This window comes from Hoplias malabaricus, chromosome 12, assembly GCF_029633855.1.
Source record: "Hoplias malabaricus isolate fHopMal1 chromosome 12, fHopMal1.hap1, whole genome shotgun sequence".
NCBI lineage: Eukaryota > Metazoa > Chordata > Actinopteri > Characiformes > Erythrinidae > Hoplias > Hoplias malabaricus.
The window spans coordinates 6,490,150-6,510,829 of record NC_089811.1 but is presented as its reverse complement, the minus strand read 5'-3'; the positions used below and the strand labels follow the sequence as shown (position 1 = coordinate 6,510,829).

Sequence of the window (20,680 nt, the reverse complement as noted above, 5' to 3'; positions counted from 1 at the left end):
ATAAAAAATTTAACACAGCTTTGTAGTCACAACAAAAACATTGCATGTTCAAAATGTGTGTATAATGTTCATAATGCTAAAATAAAAAAAATGGTAATTTAGAAAATGAAATTGTTTCCTCTGCTGACTGTAGCTCTTCACGATAAGGGATTTTGGCTAACACACGTATTATCTTAAAACTGTTATGAAGTAAGGTTTAAGGTGTGCCATAATTAAGGCAAACATTAATTAATTATTAATTATTCTATTGGACAATATTTTGTGCAAACTGAATTCAGGGGGGGGGGTGGCACGGTGGTGCTGCAGGTAGTGTCGCAGTCACACAGCTCCAGGGACCTGGAGGTTGTGGGTTCGAGTCCCGCTCCGGGTGACTGTCTGTGAGGAGTTTGGTGTGTTCTCCCTGTGTCTGCATGGGTTTCCTCCGGGTGACTGTCTGTGAGGAGTGTGGTGTGTTCTCCCTGTGTCTGCGTGGGTTTCCTCCGGGTGACTGTCTGTGAGGAGTGTGGTGTGTTCTCCCTGTGTCTGCGTGGGTTTCCTCCGGGTGACTGTCTGTGAGGAGTGTGGTGTGTTCTCCCTGTGTCCGCGTGGGTTTCCTCCAGGTGACTGTCTGTGAGGAGTGTGGTGTGTTCTCCCTGTGTCAGAGTGTCCGTAGGTGTGAGTGTGTGAGTGAATATGTGAGTGTGTGTTGCCGTGTGAAGGACTGGCGCCCCCTCCAGGATGTATTCCCGCCTTGCGCCCAATGATTCCAGGTAGGCTCTGGACCCACCGCGACCCTGAACTGGATGATCGCTTACAGATTACGAATAAATTCAGGGGCTAAATTTAAAAAAAAATAAGAGAAAACTGCTAAAATCCCAAGATTATTTCTTCTGGGTCATATGTACATAATCATATGTATATGAGATGTAAATGAGATTAAGAGGTGATATACAGTGTTTCTTTTCTCCAGGTGGTGAAAAAAAACATCTCCCCGTTTTTTGGTGAAGAGGTAAATAAAGGATTTGAAGTGTGGCATGTGTAGGCCTGAAGCTGCTTGGTTTTGTGTCTATTGTGAGAAATTAAACTGAACAGAGTCCAAGTTTAAAGCTTGAAGCTTCACAGAACAAGCAAAGTAGATACAGCACCATTCATATTCTAGGCCCAAATGACCAAAGGCTTTAATAGGATGTTGTACCTGTTTGCAAACAGTGCTCATGTGTGTTTACTCAGAAAGGTCCTCCCCACACACTCTGCCATATTATAGTCCCATATTCACTGAGGTAATTTAGCCTCAGGCTCAAGCCTGGGGAGCCACAGGAATGTGCGGCTTTTTCAAGTGATGTAACCTTGTCCCTTACCTGTCTACGTGAGGTAAGCTACAACCTGCTGAAAGTCCTGCATCGCCGTGACTCATGCTCAGAGGCTTGAGATGAGGAATACGTCTCTTTCTTTCACACAGTGGCTCTGATGCCCTTACAAATATCTGTTGTAACAGTATTATGCACTATAAGGTTTACATAGATTCTTCTATGGTCTTCCACAACCACTATAATATTTTTCTCTTATTCATTCAGTATGTTATACTCCCTTCTTTTTGCATTTTCATAGGAGTAATCATAACTTCAGTTAACGTCTCACGTCCACCCACTTTGGTTTCTCATTCCATCTCTCTCTCTTTCTCTCACTCTCCTTATTTTTCTTGTGTGTTGTTGGCATTTCTCAAATATATTTTAGTCGGTGAAAGGTAGAGGTCATTATTTTTCGCCTGTGGGCTAAAATGTTAGCTGAGCTATTCAGTTGGGAGCCACAAAAATCTCTGAAATGTTGTCTACAACAGTGACGCTGCACAGAAGTCAGGTCACTTTCAAAATGGACAATATGACTGAATAATGAAAAATTATGTTTAAATCTGTATATCTACCCTCACTCTCCATCACTGCCTCTATTTTTCCATCTCTCTCTCCCTCTCTCTCTCTCTTTCTCTCTCTCTCTCTCACTCCCTCTCACTCTCTCTCTCTCTCCCTCTCACTCTCTCTCTCACTCCCTCTCTCTCACTCCCTCTCTCTCACTCCCTCTCTCTCTCTCTCTCACTCCCTCTCTCTCTCTCTCTCTCTCTCTCTCTCTCTCACTCCCTCTCTCTCTCTCTCACTCCCTCTCTCTCTCTCACTCCCTCCCTCTCTCACTCCCTCCCTCTCTCTCTCTCTCTCTCACTCCCTCTCACTCTCTCTCTCTCTCTCCCTCTCACTCTCTCTCTCACTCCCTCTCTCTGTCTCTCTCTCTCTCACTCCCTCTCTCTCTCTCTCTCTCACTCCCTCTCTCTCTCTCTCTCTCTCTCTCTCTCTCTCTCACTCCCTCTCTCACTCCCTCTCTCTCTCTCACTCCCTCTCTCTCTCTCTCTCTCTCTCTCTCTCTCTCTCTCTCTCACTCCCTCTCACTCCCTCTCTCTCTCTCTCTCACTCCCTCCCTCTCTCACTCCCTCCCTCTCTCTCTCTCTCTCTCTCTCTCTCTCACTCTCTCTCACTCCCTCTCTCTCTCTCACTCCCTCTCTCTGTCTCTCTCTCTCTCACTCCCTCTCTCTCTCTCTCTCTCTCTCTCTCACTCCCTCTCTCTCTCTCTCTCTCACTCCCTCTCTCTCTCTCTCACTCCCTCTCTCACTCCCTCCCTCTCTCTCTCTCTCTCTCTCTCTCTCTCTCTCTCTATGTGCTCTGTGTCCCTGCCATTTTGTTTCATTGATTTTCTACCTGGAAACACAGTGGCTTATCAGTCTCAGAAACATGACCTCTCTTACACAGATGATAGATTATCACTGGTCTTGAATCAGCCTTGAATCACTCTGACTTAAACTTCCCACTAGTTTGATCTGATTTCTTTATACTAATGAACATTTTTTATATAACCCTCACTGCATTAAAATAAATATAAGGTAATGTTATATTTAGATATAAGCTTAGAATGTACAAAATAAACCACATTACCATAAACCTGCAACCTCTGACACATGCAGGCATTCATCTCTTACATAGACTTGCAGGGGCTGCTACCAGATACATAGAACTGAAAGACACCTCAATATTAAAACCCACAACTAATCTCACCCCAAAAGGGCTAAAGGTTTAGACAGTTTACTCCTATAGAGGTATCATGCCCATATAAGTGAGATCTGGATCATCTGAATCCAGGTTTGGGCTTTATACACATTCTGATCACACTCTTCCAACAAAAGTCCTTTAAGGTCAATTCCCAGGACCAGCAAGAATCCATGACTGTAGTACCCCCAAAATGCTCTCTGGATGCTAAGGTGGTTGGCAGTCCCTTGCTCCGGTTGTGTGTGTGTTCACTGCCCCTAGCGTATGAGAATAATTGCTCACTAGTGTGTGTTTGTTTGTTCAAAACCACAGATGAGTTAAATGCAGAGAAGCAGTTTCCCTACGAGGATCAATAACGTGACTCTTCTCTTTTCGTCTTCATGTCTTTCACTACTATAAATGGAGTAATAATAAAAGCTTATGCCAAAATCCCACATCAATGGTTTTGTAAAAACAGCAGCACTTTTGAACGTTAGGGATCCACCACGACGGCTGCGAGTAAGTCTCTGAAATTTTTCTAGGATGGCATCGTTCATATTAAAGCACTGTTGACATAGTTTTCATCTTAACAAATGAACTTTGCATATTTCTTTAAAAATCAATGTAACTCTGCTTTAAGAACACGGAAACACTTATCATTGACTTCTTTTCCCATAAAGATAATACATGTAGACAGCATTTCGTTTCCACCAATCCATAAGCCAGGCGTTTTAGCGTCAGACACACATGACAGCAGAGCTTGTAGTGCTGAGCAACTCTCTGGAGCGCTGACAGACATTTCCTAACATCTTGGCTTAACCTTCCTTATCTGGGCTCTTCTATTTAGGTCACTGAGTGTGCTTTCTTACTAACATTTTACAGATCACAAAACAAGCCCTGGGAGTTGATGTTATTTTGATGACTGCTGAAATGCTGCAGAAAATTTATAAAATACAACGACATGCATTTATGGGTTTATAATGTGTCTCTCTGTTTCTTATCTGTGTATTTTTTCTATGACATGAGCAGACTCTATGTTGTGTTATGAATTCACTTCTCCAAATCGAACTGGTTAGATCCTGAAAAAGGTAGGCCTCTCTGAGTGGAGTTATTTGCTGAGCACTTCAAATGAGTCTTGCTGACCTAGCAAAAAAGCCTTGTAGAAGTGAATATCTTTAGCACTAGTTATTCTGCAAAAAATGATGGAAATTCTACATTGAACCTGTAGTGCAGAACTAGGCTTAATCCCTATCTAGGAAACCCAATTCTTCAAAGTTTTGTAGAGCGGTTTATATCTATCCTCTGAAATCAAGGGTCATTAATAGGTAGTTTGCCTCTTGCTGCAAGGATCTGATTGCATTCAGCCACATGAGCATTTGAGAGATATTACTGTTAGCCACTTCATTCCACATCTCAAACCCTACTCCAACAGTTTCCAAGGAATGCAGTTGAACTGCTCTGGTGTTAGAGGATTTACAGCTCTCAAACAGATGTCTGACACTGGGCATGTTGACCTTAGGGCTGTGTGTGGCTTCTCTAGAGTGTCCAATTCTACTGGTAATACTTTTCTAAAGGGATTACGCAATCATTGTGTGTTTGCTTAAGCAGTTGTATACCCGTGACAACAACGACAACATTTTGATAGTAGCATAGATTGTAGCTGGTCCAGATCGTCTTGGATACTATAGCTTAGGCATATATAATAAACTATATGTAATATTTTCATCAGTATTCAATGAGGTCATAGTTTATAGTTCTTTGTTATAGAAAGCCACGTCGTGAACGCCTTTCTGAACTCTTATTCTCATTTTAAGCTTTTAAAAAGACAATGTAACATCCAGGAGCTACATTGTAAACGGGCTCTTACTAAGTTTAATACGTGCATTACAAAATTTGGATGGGTTCTGGAAATTTAACTTAATTCAAATATTTACATGTAGTGGCTAGATGTAAATTAATTTTGCATTTTTTTCTTTTGAATGTTCTCTGGTCGTATCATTGTGAGGCTGACATACGAGTTATTACTGTGTGGTGAGAGGATTAGCTGCATAACCCTCCTCCTATTCCACTAAACAAAATAAAATTACTAAGTCGGTATACCTCATTGTGTGTGGTGGTCACGAACCTTTGTTGTTTGTCTTTGCAGGCCATGACACCTTATGCTGTGTGTGGTTTTAGATGAAAAACGCTGGATTATTTGACTGAATTTTGCCCTTGGAGAACTAAAAATACAATGAGAATCATACATGAAATCTGAAAAATAAAAACAAATTACTCAGGCACAGTGACTGTGCTGTTTGTTGCTCTCCGTTGGCATTGTACCATGGTTTGGCTCTTGGTATATTTTTGCCTGGTCATGTGACCTTCTGGATCACATGTCATTTGTTCTTGTTTCATGGAAACTGCTTGCCTGGGCTTGCAGTGGAGTGAAATTTATTTATTTTTTTAAATATAGATTAAAAGTCTTTTATCTTTTATTCTGAGTGAGTTGTTCTTGCTTTTTTCCTACATATTATTAATGCAAATTAATTTGACTCTTTCCAGCTGTGTTTTCGTTCCTAGATATGACAAGTTTGTTCTAAAAGAACAAACAAATTAAGCAAACTCATGGATGTGGATGAGATCCAAATAAAAATGTGACACTACACAGGTGTGCAGAGTTCATGTGCTGCTGTGGCAGTGACCAAGGCCAAACAACCCTGAGTGTTTGTCACAGTGTTGGCCGCAGTGCACGAGCAAACACAGGTCATGTGGTCAACCACTAATCCTGCTAAGAGTGACCAAGATCAACAGGGCTCTACGGCGGAGCAGAGTGGACCACACAGACAAACACCATGAATCAGTAAAAGCCTGTTTGAGTTATTATGAATGTAGAATGCAGAATTTCTCAAAATACAGGAGAAGTGGTGGTATCCTAGCATTAAAACACGTACACAGACACACACACACACACACACACACAAAAAAAAACAATTAGTTGTTGCTGTGCATGTCCAAACAAAAAGAAAAAGACTGTGTTGAAGTGACATGTTTAAAAGGAATGAAACAGAATAAATGGTGACACCTTCCGCAAAATATCTTAGGACTGTTTCACAGACTGGGAATAAGTCCCGCTAATCCTGGACTACACACATTTATGAATGCAGAGTCCTCAAGGAAAGAATAAAATGTAGATGTAGACTAGATTTAATCCCCATCCAGAGAACTCTTTTATTAGATATATCTAGAAGTAACTTGGTCACAATTTTTTTTCTTCCACGTAAACAGTTACTTATAAAGATTTTACACAAAAGGGTAAATGTTGGGCCAAAATTCACACGAGATGTTTCACGGCGCAGTAACAGGTTTCTAACCTTGGCCTTGAACATCCTTGTCTTTTTTCTGGCAGCACATGAGAGCAGAAGACCCACCAGAGTGCCTGAGGATGTTCATTGTTTCATGGTGTCCACCCCAAACATTAACCTCACCATTAACCTGAAACGATTGTTACTGTGATCAGACGGCACCACATGGTTCTCTAGGGTTTGTTTAGCAACCTCCTGAGTCCAGATGAGGCACTGTGTCCGGTTTTGTCGTATAAACAGAGGCACGCTGATGGACCTTCTGTCCCCATATCCCATGGAAGCTAAAGAACACGGCACTGAACTGTGGGGTATATGTGTGAGGGGCCTCCAGCATTGAAAGTGGATGTGATTTCTGTCAGTCACCTGTTTGTTTGAATGGAAAGTTCTAGCCAGACATCGCCAGTCATGATCACATCACCTTGCCATGAGCACACCAGCGTTCAACCTTACTCACAAGATAACACCACACAACTCATACAGGTCTGAGTGTTCCCGAACTGCTTCTTGAGGCAACTCCATTCGTAACTAATTTACATACTGCTATCCCATGACTTTTTAATGTCAATGTATATTTATATTACATTTAGAATTGCAGTGTTGCAACAGGTAGTGCTGATGTCACACAGCTCCAGGGTCCTAGAGTAGTGTGTTCCAGCCCTGACTTGGGTCACTGTCTGTGATGAGTTTGGTGTGTTCTCCCTGAGAAAAACACGTTTGGCAAGTTAACTTTCTATGCTAAATTGTCCATTAGTGTGAGTGCGTGGCACCATGTGATGGACTAGCGCCCTGTCCAGGGTGTGATCCTGCCTTGTGTCTAGTGATTCCGGGTCTGGACCCCTATGGCCATGAACTGGATATACAATTACAGACAGTGAATAAATGAATGAATTTGTGCATTCAGTTAGCATTTAGCATTTAGCAATTTAGCAGATGCTTTTATCCAGAGCAAATTAAAAAAAGATATGCTTATATATGAATTATAAAAGCATATATATGCCTTCAAGTAATTATACAGAAGGATTGGAGGGTTTATTTTATTCCTATTTCATTGTCATCAGGTTTAGCGGTTGGGTATGAACTGGTCGTAAATACTGTTACTACAGGTTACTACAATACATTATAATAATAATAAGCCTTTAATAATGATAATATAGCGCCTTTCATAAACCCAAGGACGTTTTACAATCAACGTAGTGAAAAAATACACTGACGTATACTTTTTTTTCCCTCAGTCCCAAACACTAACCACTAGAGGTCGCTGTAAACGCGCCACCTCTGACGTATATGAGATAAACAATTACGTGTAAGGACTGCGACGGGGCTTTTAGAGGCATGTGGATGGATATATGAAGGTTTTTCTTTCTAAAATGTCTCTCAGGAGCAGCGAGCAGACGGACAACCTTCCTCAGGAAGAGCCCACCCGCAAAGAGGAGCTCAACAGAAAGGTTCGTGAATGAGTGAACGCGTACATGAGTCAATGGAACTGCTGAGTACAGTTGGTTCTAGGTCCACAGGCCTGTAGACCCCCGGTTGAGTGATTAAACCTCTGGATTAGAAACACACCCTAAAGAATATACTACATTTACTCTGCAGCAGACCCCAGTGCTGGGGGTTTTACAGCCCTTAGCTACATATCTCGGATTTACCAAACAGAAATAATGTCTGGAAACCTTAGACGTATGTAATGTATAGATTCAGACCCTGTACAGTGTCCTCTAGTACATATTTGCTTATGAGTGTATGTTTGTTTTGCAGATAAAGGAGCAGAAAGTTTTGGTTGATGAACTGTCAAATCTGAAGAAAAGTAGGGTACGAATATTCAATAAAATATTGGTGCAAACGTAGGCTTTCCTCATATTAATGCTGTAATCCATATCACATTTAAATCTCCTAAATGCAGTGCCAAATTGTGTATAGTTTATCAACACTTTTGGCGAAATTCTTCCCTGGTCAGATTATCATACCTCACATTTGAACATTTATTGACCTTTGAGACCCATATTAGTTCCCTGTATAATACTTTCTTTCCCACTTTAACCGCACTGCATGCCCCTGTGTCACATACTCAGCGGTCCACAAACACCTTCACTCTGAGATCTTCCATTTGTGGATTATTTGTTGTTCCAAAGTTTTTTTCTGTCTAAGGGTGACAGATATTTAGAGGTTGTCAGCTTATAAATCTCAGTTGCCAGTCTCAGGGTGCCAGTCCTTCACAGGGCAACACACACACACTCACACCTACGGACACTTTTGAGTCGCCAATCCACCTACCAACATGTGTTTTGGACTGTGAGAGGAAACCGGAGCACCTGGAGGAAACCCACGCAGACACAATGAGAACATACCACACTCCTCACAGACAGTCACCTGGAGGAAACCCACGCGGACACCGGGAGAACACACCACACTCCTCACAGACAGTCACCTGGAGGAAACCCACACAGACACAATGAGAACACACCACACTCCTCACAGACAGTCACCCGGAGGAAACCCATGTAGACACAATGAGAACACACCACACTCCTCACAGACAGTCACCCGGAGGAAACCCATGTAGACACAATGAGAACACACCACACTCCTCACAGACAGTCACCTGGAGGAAACCCACGGGGACACAATGAGAACACACCACACTCCTCACAGACAGTCACCTGGAGGAAACCCACACAGACACCGGGAGAAAACACCACACTCCTCACAGACAGTCACCCGGAGGAAACCCACGCAGACACAATGAGAACACACCACACTCCTCACAGACAGTCACCTGGAGGAAACCCACACAGACACCGGGAGAAAACACCACACTCCTCACAGACAGTCACCCGGAGGAAACCCACGGGGACACAATGAGAACACACCACACTCCTCACAGACAGTCACCCGGAGGAAACCCATGCAGACACAATGAGAACACACCACACTCCTCTCAGACAGTCACCCGGAGGAAACCCACGCAGACACAGGGAGAACACACCACACTCCTCACAGACAGTCACCCGGAGCGGGAATTGAACCCACAACCTCCAGGCCCCTGGAGCTGTGTGACTGCGTCACTACCTGCTGCACCACCCAGCTGTTTTCTAATACGTTAAATTTTTTTGTGATTTTATTCTGTTTTGTTCCACTGTTGAAGTAATCTAATGTTTTCCGTATTATTAATAAACCTGTTTACATGTCCTTTTCTCACTGCATATGCCACTATTTAATTGTAAAGTAATTTAAAGCATGAAAAAGGTGCTCTATTAATAAAATGTATTATAATTTTTATTATAAATATAAGCATGTCCTTTTTTTTTGTTCATTTTCAAACAGAAAGTTTACGTTCAGCAGCCCAACAGCAACATATTCTTTCTGGCAGACAAAGGAACAATTCTGAGCTCCAGTAAAGGTAAGACACTCAATAAAAATATAAAGCTTCAAGCGCAAACATTTTAATGTAAATTTACAAACTCTTTTTCCAAACGTTAGGACAATGTCAAAATGCAAATAAAATCAGAACAAAATGATGAACTTTGCAAATGATTTAAACCTATATTCAGCTGAAAACTAAGGCAACATTTCAAATTGAGAAATGTTGTTGTTTTTTTTCTTGAAAAATATAAGCCCAGTTTGAATTTGATGCCAGCAACACATTACAAAAAAATTGAAGTAAAGATGGGGAGGTGTGCATGAAGATGTGCAGGTGAATAATGAAACAATTCAAGAATAACAAGTTAGAATTGCAAAGTATATGGGGAGTACATAATATCATTAAAAGATTCAGAGAATCCAAGTAAAATATATGCAAGAGACAAGGCCCAAAACCAACACTGAGTGGTTATGATTTTCAGGCACTCAGTTAGACACAGTTCTTTAGTGGAAAACACTGTATGAGCTCAAAAATGTTTCGGACACCACTCTGTGAACACAGGATCCAAAAACACCACTGCTTTCTCTAGGCCCAAGGTCATTTAAAATAGACAAAGTCAAAGTGGAGAAGTGTCCTGTTGTCCAACAAAATTCTTTTTGGAAATCATGAATGCTGCATCCTCCAGGCTAAAAGGAGAGGGAGCATCCCTCTGGATATAAGCGCACAGTTCAAAAGCGTGGTGTGCGGGTGCATTAGTGCACCATCTGTGAAGGCACCGTTAATGCTGAACAATACAAACGACCGCGACACTGAACTGGATTAAGCAGTAAAGATGATGATGATGAATATTAGCGGGTTTTACAATAACTTGCAGCCAGTAAGACCTTGGATGTTTCAAAGAAGGTCTTGTTTTAGCAAGACAATGCCAATCCAAATTTTGCATGGATCATGACAGCACTGTCCTTTAGTAAAAGAGGGTGCCAAGTTAATACATTCCCATTGAAAACATCTGTCGTAGTTTGAAATGAGAAAAATACTAAAAGTCCTGCACTGCTGAGGAGATGAAATCTATTATCAGGCAAGAATGGGAAACATATCAGTTTCAAAACCACAGCAGTTGGTGTCCTCACTTCGTGAACGTTTACAGGTTTTGTTAAATGTGGAGGTGAAACTAGTGATGAACCTGCTCCTATTATACATTTTTTATAATAGGCTTCTGGCATCACTTTCAAAATGGAGATTCAAAAACAAATTACATTTCTCAGTTTTAACATTATATAGATATTGTCTTTGTACTGTTTTTAAATATGGATTAAATGATTTGCACATCATTGGATTATATTCATTGTGTTGTATTCCATTGAGTCTGTACCAGGGGTCGGTAACCCGCGGCTCCAGATCCGCATGCGGCTCTTTGATCTCTCTGATGCGGCTCAGCTTTTGAAAATAATGAGTATTTAATTAAAATGTAGTTTATTTTAGTTCGTTCATTTTCAAAATGTAATTCTATGAAGATTATTGCGATCTTGTAACATCTAAAATATTTTAATATTTTTGTCGCTCTTAATACATGTCACAACTTCCAACATGCGACACCCGCCAGTGTGCGGTTTCTTTAGCTTTTGACAGCTGACGGCGCCAGTAAAATAATGACGGCACGCAGAGAGAGGATAGCATTTTTGTTTGCTGCCAGTGGATAATTTAAGTTTGGTGTTTTTTTTCCCATTACTACAAGGACTCAAATAGACATTGAGTATTTTATTTAACCATCAACACAACGTCTTTTTTTCGGAGTTAAAAATATTTTGTTGCATGCAGAAATGTTATTTCATTTTCTCTGCAGTCGTTCATTGATTTCATAAATGTAACACAGTGTAGTTTGTTTATACACAGCACAAAGGCAAAAAGACCCTGTTATGCGCAGTGTTATTTCATTTAGAATTTCTAAAAGGTTTTGTGGCTCCCAGTGTTTTCTTTATTGTGTGAAACGGGTCCAAATGGCTCTTTGAGTGGTAAAGGTTTGCCGACTTCTGGTCTATACTCTTATTTCTATACATTTTTTTTCAGTCATATTACAGAGGTGTGTTAATGCAATGTTTGGAGTCAAAGATTCTTTTAGTATACTCCTCCCTAAGCCAAGAATCATCCCAACAAATGCAACTGGATTAGCATAACAGACAAATATAAGGTGTGTGTGTGTGTGTACGTACCTATCGTAATGCTGATTTATTTTCGTTTTCTACAGGAGAACTTGACAAAATGAAAAAGGATTATCAGGATATTTGAAGCTGTGCTGGGGGGACAATGTGTGGGATCTGTTTTGTGGTGAATTTTACTGCGACTCAGTGTACACTACAGGACCATGTGCGTGACAGGCTTAGAAACAGAGGGCCTGACTGTAGCCAGGACATTACAAAAAAGGTCTCAGATCCTAGCTACAATTACCTGTTTTCTGCCCATGTGCTCCATATGAGGGGAGTCTTGACTCCTCAGCCTTTGCAAGATGATGATGGAAATGTTCTCCTCTGGAATGGTGAGGTGTTTGGTGGTTTAAGGGTGGAAGCTGAAGAAAATGATACCAAAGTGATTCTCCAACATCTCTCTGTGTGTAGAAGCTCTTCAGATGTATTGTCCGTTCTGTCTCAAATCAAGGGTCCCTGGGCCTTTATTTACTACTGGAAAGCTGAACACTGTATTTGGTTCGGTAGGGATTTCTTTGGGAGAAGGAGCTTGCTTTGGAGCTGTGGGCGAGTGGGGAGCTCTTTCACACTGACCTCAGTATCTTCTCACGTGGCAGATCCTGATTCCTGCCACTGGAAAGAGATACCAGCAATTGGTGTTTATAGGTTGGATTTGAAGAACTGCTCCGATGAGGAAAGTTGGAAACTTGAGCTCTACCCATGGGTTTACCTTGGTGTTGAGCCACCAAATGACTTCACCTGTGAAAATCTTCCGTGTGGTTTGTCCTTGATGATGAATGAATCTGGGCTGTTACTTACTTCGCTTATTCCTCCAATGAACACATCCATAATGGCACCTCATAATGAACTAAATCAAATTTCTCAAACCTCTCCTGATGAACTTAGGGATATACTAAAACGTACAGGCAAGAAAGAAGTGGTTTGCAGTCTCATAGATGTGCTTAGTGAAGCAGTCCGCAGGAGGGTGCAGTGCTTGCCTTTGAATAAAAAAACAAACGATTTTGAAGCAGACATTGCCATACTCTTTTCTGGAGGAATAGATTCAATGATTCTGGCTGTACTTGCTGATCGCCACATACCCGCTGACCAACCACTGGACCTTCTTAATGTTGCGTTTAAACTTCAGGAGTCTAGGATAATCCCAGGGTCCCAAAAAAGAGGAAAACATAATCGAAAAGCACCAGCTACTGCTGACATTCCTCAGTCAAATCAACATAAAGCAAACTGCTTTGACGTTCCAGACAGAATCACTGGCCGAGCCGGACTAGAGGAGCTTAAAAATCTATGTCCAGAGCGAAAATGGAACTTTGTTGAGATCAACGTTACTCAAGAGGAGCTTAAGGAAATGCGGGAAAAGCACATCTGTCACTTGGTTCATCCTTTAGACACTGTTCTTGATGATAGCATCGGGTGTGCTGTGTGGTTTGCAGCTAGAGGAATTGGAATCATCTCGGATGGAACTCAACAGAGGCAGCACACTTCAACAGCGAAGGTAGGTATCAGTAATATTTTAAACCATGAGGCTGGTGACAGAGAACCTTTTAGTGTTTATTTGGTCATTCTGACTGTTATTTTTGCCCTTTGGCAGGTGGTTCTGACAGGCATTGGAGCAGATGAGCAGTTGGCTGGCTATTCCAGACACAGAGTCAGGTTTAAGACCTCAGGTCTCGAGGGTCTGGTCAAAGAGTTGGCCATGGAGCTGGGCAGAATATCATCTAGGAATCTTGGACGAGACGACCGCATCATTGGAGATCATGGAAAAGAGGCCAGGTAAATGTAACACAGGAAATAGCAGTCATAGTACTGTGATCTAAACTAATTTTATCTTTTACTGTGACAGACGTGGTGGGTACAGTGTATGTTTACACATTCACAGCGTATATTACGTAAATATAGACAAATTAAACAATGTGTATGTTCAAAGATAAAGTTCAATATTCACTAAGAATGTTTCAATAGTTCTTTTAGCATTGGTATCTGAAAAGAAACTCATTATGCCTTCTCACCTGAGAAGGTGTATGTCTGTAGAACAGATGTTCCAGAGGGTTTATTTTCATTTCAAATATATAAAAGAAGACCGTGAAAGGAAACAATGTTCCTGCAAACCATGGTGCAAACCAGAGCATCAGATTACAGTGAAAATAGCACGATACTTTGGTTTGTGTTCAGGTTTCCCTACTTGGATGAAGACGTGGTGAGTTTTCTGAACAGTTTGCCAGTGTGGGAGAAGGCAGACCTTACCCTACCCAGGGGGATCGGGGAGAAGCTGCTATTGAGGCTGGCTGCAGTGGAGCTGGGCCTTGGGCCTTCTGCTGTTTTACCCAAGAGGGCCATGCAGTTTGGCTCCAGAATCGCCAAATTAGAGAACAGCCATGAAAAAGCATCAGATAAGTGCAAGCGACTGGTCGTAAATTAGTGCAGTTTTTTTTTAATAAGAACATTGTTTATTATATAAAAGTTAAATCAGTACACGTTACGGTTTTACCCATTAATGTTGCATGTCAAAGAAATGTAACCATCCTTAAATTATGTTCATTCATCATCATAGTTTGTTCCATACAGTACTAAATAAACAAACATACCACTTTCTTTCCAACTATGTTCTGATCCCGTCCTGTCCTACATTAAATAAATATCTGGATTTTTAAGTTGCTCTTTGAAATATCTGTCACATTCTAGGTAAGATGGAAGATTTCCCACATCAAAACGTCCCGATATCCTGTGAACATATACGGTCCCCCTGCAATGAAATACAGGTTGATGGATATATTAATGTGATGATAAGATCATATTAGTCGTCTGATTAGATGGAGAACTTCTGTATTACCTCAGTATTAGCCATGATAGAAAATGTCCAGGTGCGTCCCTCTCTTCAATGGGCCCCGTCTACAAGAGAGTTGACGTTTGCATTTAAGAATGAATCTGGAGACTGATCAGTAAATTAAATATTAATAAACCAAAGGTCTAGACCAATCTTATCTGCAAAGGGCCAGTGTGGCTGCTGGGTTTTAGTCCATTCAGGCTGGAGCACACCTGATTTCACTCCTTTAATTAGTTGGTCTCAGTAAAACAACTGATTTTGTAAAAATCAGCAGCCACACTGGCCCTTTGCGGATAAGACTGCCCACCCCTGGTCTAGACTCAGAGGGTTTGTCATTTCAGTTATATACAAGAACACAGTAAAACAATGTTCCTGCAAACCAGAGCATCAGATTACAATGAAAATAGCATGATATTACTGAAATTTAGTAAACAATGCTTTGGTTTGTGTTCAAATTTCCCTACTTGGATGAAGACGTGGTGTGTTTTCTGAACAGTTTGCCAGACCTTCCCCTACCTTCTCTATGAAAAACTCATTTGTACCTCTTTCTCCTTCAAGAATGCGTCCAAGAGCGGAAGTGTTGTTCTTGAAAACAAGTAAAAACAGGGACACTGCAAAGGAACAGAGATGGTTTTCATATGTCATGGCAGCTGTTTTGTGTTACTGAAGTGGATCAGTGATGTGAGGTGTTGTGAGGACGAGTACATACAGCACTACGTGAGTTTGTTTCTGTTGGGAGTGGTTTTTCTTTCATACACTGTACTTTTAAGTCAGAGTCCACCTCCAGAATGCCGTACTTTGATGTTTCTGGGAACACAAAGGAGTATTTTGATGATTATTTTTATTTTTTGGGAGGGAATCAGCATTTTTGAGGCAATATTAAAAACAAAGAAGCGTGTTTCCCTCGTCAATATGCCATAACATTTATTAGATGATTCAGGTAAATGATCACAGATTAATGTTTATAATACTACGGTCAGTGCTACCTAACCAAACATATAAACTTCACTCTAAAAACACTCTAAATACCTAAAGCAGCGGTCCCCAACCACCGGGTTGTGGGCCATTAGGTACCGGGCCGCACAGAATGTTTGATTTTTTTTTTTAATTGATTATCAGTCTAAATGTTGATGTTTTATTTGGAAAAGTGACTTCTGTGCGGAATGACGCACAGACGCATACATGCGTAACCCACGGACGGCGAAAGAATGGATCCGCGACCCATTTGTAAACAAACCTGCTGAATGGAGCCTTTCCGTGCTAGAAGAGGATCAACTGCTGGACATTGCAAATAATGGTGGCCTTAAAAGTATGTTTCAAACAACTGTGCCAGTGTTCTGGGTTAACATCGAGGCAGAATAAACCTGAGATCGCCCAAAACGCATTGAAAGCCCTGCTTCCATTTCCAACCACCTATCGTTGTGAAGCAGGATTTTCTGTAGTGACCGCAACCAAAACAAAACTATGGAACAGACTGAACGTACAGAACACACTTCGGGTGTCACTGTCTCCCATTATTCTGAGATGGGACCGGCTCGTTGCAGAGAAACATGCTCAGGGCTCTCACTAATTGACATTATTATTATTTGATTGATGTGTTCACCCTTTTATATAGAAATGACCAGTATTGTCACTTGAATCGAGTTTAGATTTTTATAATGATTATGTTATTAGAAAGGATTTTTGTTCTAAAATAAATATTTTCGTTTACAGAGATGTTGTTGATTATTAATTTATGAACAAAAGGTTGTTTATTGTCTGTTGATGTTTGCATTTGACATAAGACCACTGCGGATGATTTATTATTAGATTAACAATTCATTAACGATTATCGAGCAAGGCCTGAGCATATGAAAGATAATTTTTTTAGATGAAACCGGTCCGTGGTGCAAAAAAGGTTGGGGACCGCTGACCTAAAGGATTAGCTGGAAAATTTCAAAAGAAAGTCAAACTTGTAACAGGTGATATACATCATTCTTACCCTCATCTTTACACTGATATGACAACACCAAGTTGCTGTTTTTATCCTTCCTCTGCATTTCAGCAAAGTGTTTTGTAAATCTGCTGAGGCTGAAATCCTCTTTGAACAGTGTGTCCCTGTAAAACGAAAACAGGTATTTGTAGTCTGTTACTTGGTTATAGAATTTATTTTTTTATTTACATTAATAGTCTTTGGCTAATGCTCTCATCCTGAGCAACTCGGTCAAAGATTTTAGGATGTAGGCCAATGCAGCACTAGGAGGAGGGTCTTGTCTTATTGATTCTTAGTGTTTCTGCATTGGGAATCAAACATTAGCCCGCTGTCCGGAGTGTTGCAGTGTTTCTACTACAATATACCAACCGCTGACTATGTTCAATGCATAGTTTTAAATGTGGTGAAACACATGTAAGCAAAGAAATCTATTGACATTAACTGGAATGCTTATGTGATTAGACCCACCTAAGTTTGAGGCATTTCCATTGTATTTTAGAACACACTGATCCCAAAATGAGAAGTGTAGTAGCTAACAGACCTCAGACACTGCGCTGACAGTTTCTGAATGTTATAAGTTACAGTGCAGATATAAGCTGTTTTTGGAGCTCCTACTTTTTGTGGTTGTATAAGTAAAGGTTTTTAGAGGAAACCTAAAAAGATATACCCTCCAATCACCAAGATGTCATCATCCACGCCAAAGTGCTTAACTGCCAGCTGAAAGCAAGCAATTGCACCAAGTCGCTCCTGCAGGAGGATAGAACAAGTCTGAAATATCAGAAAAATATTCCCTTTGATAATAATGTGTGTAAAGTGTAAACAAACGCTCACTAGAAGCAATTCCTTTAGCCACACGCACTTTAGAACACAACATAGCTACAGGCTGGCAACCACCTCGGCACCTGGTGAGCAGTTCAGTGCCTTGTTCAAGGGCACTTCAGCCGTGAATGATTTTTTTTTTATTTTTCCTGTTGGCTCTGGGAATTCAACTGGTGACCCCCTGATCTTAAGCCCAATTCTCTAACCTTAAGGCCATGGCTGCCCCCATAAGCAATTTTTAACACAGAATTAGCAAACGTCTTAAGTATTTCAAAGATCTACAAGACTAATGACATATATATACTTGGTCACTTAAAAGGCAGCATATTGTACTTTTAAAGCTAGATTTGATCTTACTGTACCTCATTCTTCCAGGTCCCATCATTTATTATTTCAACACTAGGGAACTCCTGAGCCCACTTCTTGAAGGCTTCATGGTAAAGGGAATTGGTCTGTGATACATAAGCACATTTCAGATGTACAGAAACAAATAACCATCCACTTTATAAAGGTGTTCACATCATGGAAAACCAACATGTTTCCTTTTATTTTGTGTGTATCTGATGCAGTGTAAAAAGCTTAAAATGTATACGTTTCAAAACCTTTAACGTTACAGCCTAGGCTGCATAGAACTCGTTTACCTAGGCCTATGGTTGTATGCCAAAGCTACTTGCTGAATTTAACGTAAAACTTTTGTACAATACTTACAGCGGTGCTTGAAAGTTAGACCTCAAACTTAATCAGATATTCACACAAGTTTTAAAGTAGACAAAGAAAACCAAAACAAGAAAACGAGACAAAAATATTAGACTTGGTCATTTGCTGACAGAAGAAAACGATCATGTGTTACATATCTGTGAGTGGACACTGTATGTGATTCTTTAGCTTTAGCATAAAGTTTTAAAAGTGAAATTAAAGTCAGGTGTTTTCAGGCAATGGGATGACAATCGGATGTGAGAGGGTGCCCTGATTTGTTTTAGGAACAGAGACCTGTCAAAGTCTGATCTTCAATGTGTTTGTGACAGTGGAGTAAGGCACGAACCGAGGTGATTTCTGAGGACCTCAGCAGATTAGCTATTGATGCTAATCAAGCTTGAAAAGGTTATGAAACCATCTGATTCCACCAACCCACAGTCAGACAAACTTTGAACAAATGGAGGAAATTCTAGACCAGGAGTGGTCAACCAAAAAAGGTCATGCCAAGAGCAAGGTGTTTAATTATCCTTATTAGCAACTAAATAATTTATCACATTGGCTAAAACTAACTTTCAGTGGTCCACTATCAGGAAACAACAATGGTGTGTGTCAGGGTTACAAGAAGGGGAGACTAAAAAAAAATATTGCTGCCCATCTGCTAAATATTTCATGGACAAAGCAGAAGGCCATTTGAACAATGAAGGAGATGAGATGAACAAGAAAACAAAACTCCACATCTGCTGCATCTGGGCCAGGACAGAATGCAATTATTGATGGAACAATCATTTCTGAATTACACCATCCAATCCTAAATGAAAACGTCAGGACATTTCTCAGTCTCAGGAGAACATGGGTCATGCAGCAAGAATCACCCTGAGTACGAGTTGTTCTATTAAATAATGGTTACAGAAGAGTAATGTTTTATGGAACCTATAGAATGTAGAAGGACATAACACAGACAGTTAATGGGAGGAAACCCACCAACATTCATTCATTCATTATCTGTAACCCTTATCCGGTTTAAGGTCGCGGTGGGTCCAGAGCCTACCTGGAATCATTGGGTGCAAGGCGGGAATACACCCTTCACAGGACAACACAGAACACACCAACTCCTCACAGACGGAGTAGGAATCGAACCCACAACCTCCAGGCCCCTGGACTGCGACACTACCTACTGCACCACCGTGCCGCCCTCCTCCCACCGACATAAGAGTTGCAACAGTTATGTACAGAGGAATGGAATAAAATTCCTCCCAGGACTAATTAACAATAACACCGGAAGTGTTTAGTTGCAGTTACTGCTACGCAGAGGTCACACTGAGAAACTGAACGCAAAGGTTCATATACCTTTCCACTTTGGTAACCTACTATTGGATAATTTTCCTCAAATAAATGACCAAATCTAATATTTATGTCTAATTTATTTGATTTTGTTATCTTTATCTACTTTTAGGACCTGTCACATATTTATATATAATTATAGAAAATTCTACAGGGTTATAAAATTTCAAGCACCACTACACAAACAACACAACACGGACATGTTACGCCAACATGGTTTAAAATTTGATCATCACTGGAAAACCAGTTAAAAATGATAATCGATTTGGACAGTGGTAAGTCCTGAGAAGTGTATTGAAAAAAAGCAGCCAACTCACAACCACAAACACTTTCTGAATAGAAGGAGTGCGCGAGAGAGCCTTGAGCCAATGAGAAAGCAGCACACTGTGTCCTATAGGTAACAGAGGTTTAGCAATTCCTCTCAAATGAACAAACTCTCCACTGCCATCGTTCTGTACGTCCCTCTGCAGCCTGGTGCCGTAACCTGCTGCTAGAATTACAGCTTTCATACTGAACACGACCGCTTCCTCTCTCTAAAGTACTGTTATGAACTACACTCATTAATTGTATAAATGTGATGTATCCTCAGTAGTTTCTCATGTGGAAAAACAGGCATGCGCTGTACTTTGACCAGTTACGTGTTTTTCCACGTCACCGAGTGGGCACGCTTTATTCCGACCTAGTGTTGTCTATGCCCTCGATCCCAAGTCAGTGTTTATAACGAGTGAGAGACTTAAAAGTGTGAAGCGTAGATAGAGCGCAATTCAACCGAAGAATGTATGCTAGCTGCTTCGACTGCATTTTTAGAAGCTTATAAGCGACATTCTTGAGTAATAGCTGGTACTTTCATTTAACAAAGCTATTGTTCACATTATGGTATGAACATTTGGAAAGTTGTACAAAGACGTTATAAGTGGAATATATAGGGTGACCAGATCTGAGATTGGGGGGGGGGGGGGGGGTGCTCGTAATCAAGGACTACTGACGTGCAAACTGACCAATGAAATGTTAACAGAGAAGGTTATCGACCAATAACGGTAGCGCTGCAGTCAGACCGTCCAATCAGAAGATTTTAGGCTACTTC

The 20,680-nt window shown here is 40.9% G+C and overlaps 2 protein-coding genes across 4 annotated transcripts; one reads left to right on the top strand and one right to left on the bottom strand.

Annotated features, from left to right (window-relative positions):
• Positions 1–7,656: 7,656 nt before the first annotated feature.
• asnsd1 (asparagine synthetase domain containing 1) lies at positions 7,657–14,536 on the top strand. Of its 2 annotated transcripts, XM_066685809.1 has the most exons (5): positions 7,660–7,833; positions 9,710–9,785; positions 11,992–13,439; positions 13,536–13,717; positions 14,117–14,536. In XM_066685809.1, the coding sequence occupies exons 3-5, from the start codon at positions 12,051–12,053 to the stop codon at positions 14,361–14,363; spliced, it is 1,818 nt and encodes a 605-aa protein (XP_066541906.1). In that variant the 5' UTR covers positions 7,660–7,833; positions 9,710–9,785; positions 11,992–12,050; the 3' UTR covers positions 14,364–14,536. The 2 variants fall into 2 exon arrangements, with proteins under 2 accessions (XP_066541907.1, XP_066541906.1); XM_066685810.1 differs by lacking the exons at positions 13,536–13,717; positions 14,117–14,536 and adding an exon at positions 8,144–8,197 and having other exon boundaries at positions 7,657–7,833; positions 11,992–12,176.
• Positions 14,537–14,549: 13 nt separating this feature from the next.
• zgc:136439 (uncharacterized protein LOC678627 homolog) lies at positions 14,550–20,221 on the bottom strand. Of its 2 annotated transcripts, none has more exons than XM_066685816.1 (8): positions 19,914–20,221; positions 17,922–18,011; positions 17,408–17,508; positions 16,750–16,865; positions 15,478–15,575; positions 15,311–15,379; positions 14,775–14,833; positions 14,550–14,687 (listed from the first exon to the last, which is right to left on the bottom strand). In XM_066685816.1, the coding sequence occupies exons 1-8, from the start codon at positions 20,103–20,105 to the stop codon at positions 14,567–14,569; spliced, it is 846 nt and encodes a 281-aa protein (XP_066541913.1). In that variant the 5' UTR covers positions 20,106–20,221; the 3' UTR covers positions 14,550–14,566. The 2 variants fall into 2 exon arrangements, with proteins under 2 accessions (XP_066541913.1, XP_066541914.1); XM_066685817.1 differs by having other exon boundaries at positions 17,408–17,487.
• Positions 20,222–20,680: the final 459 nt, after the last annotated feature.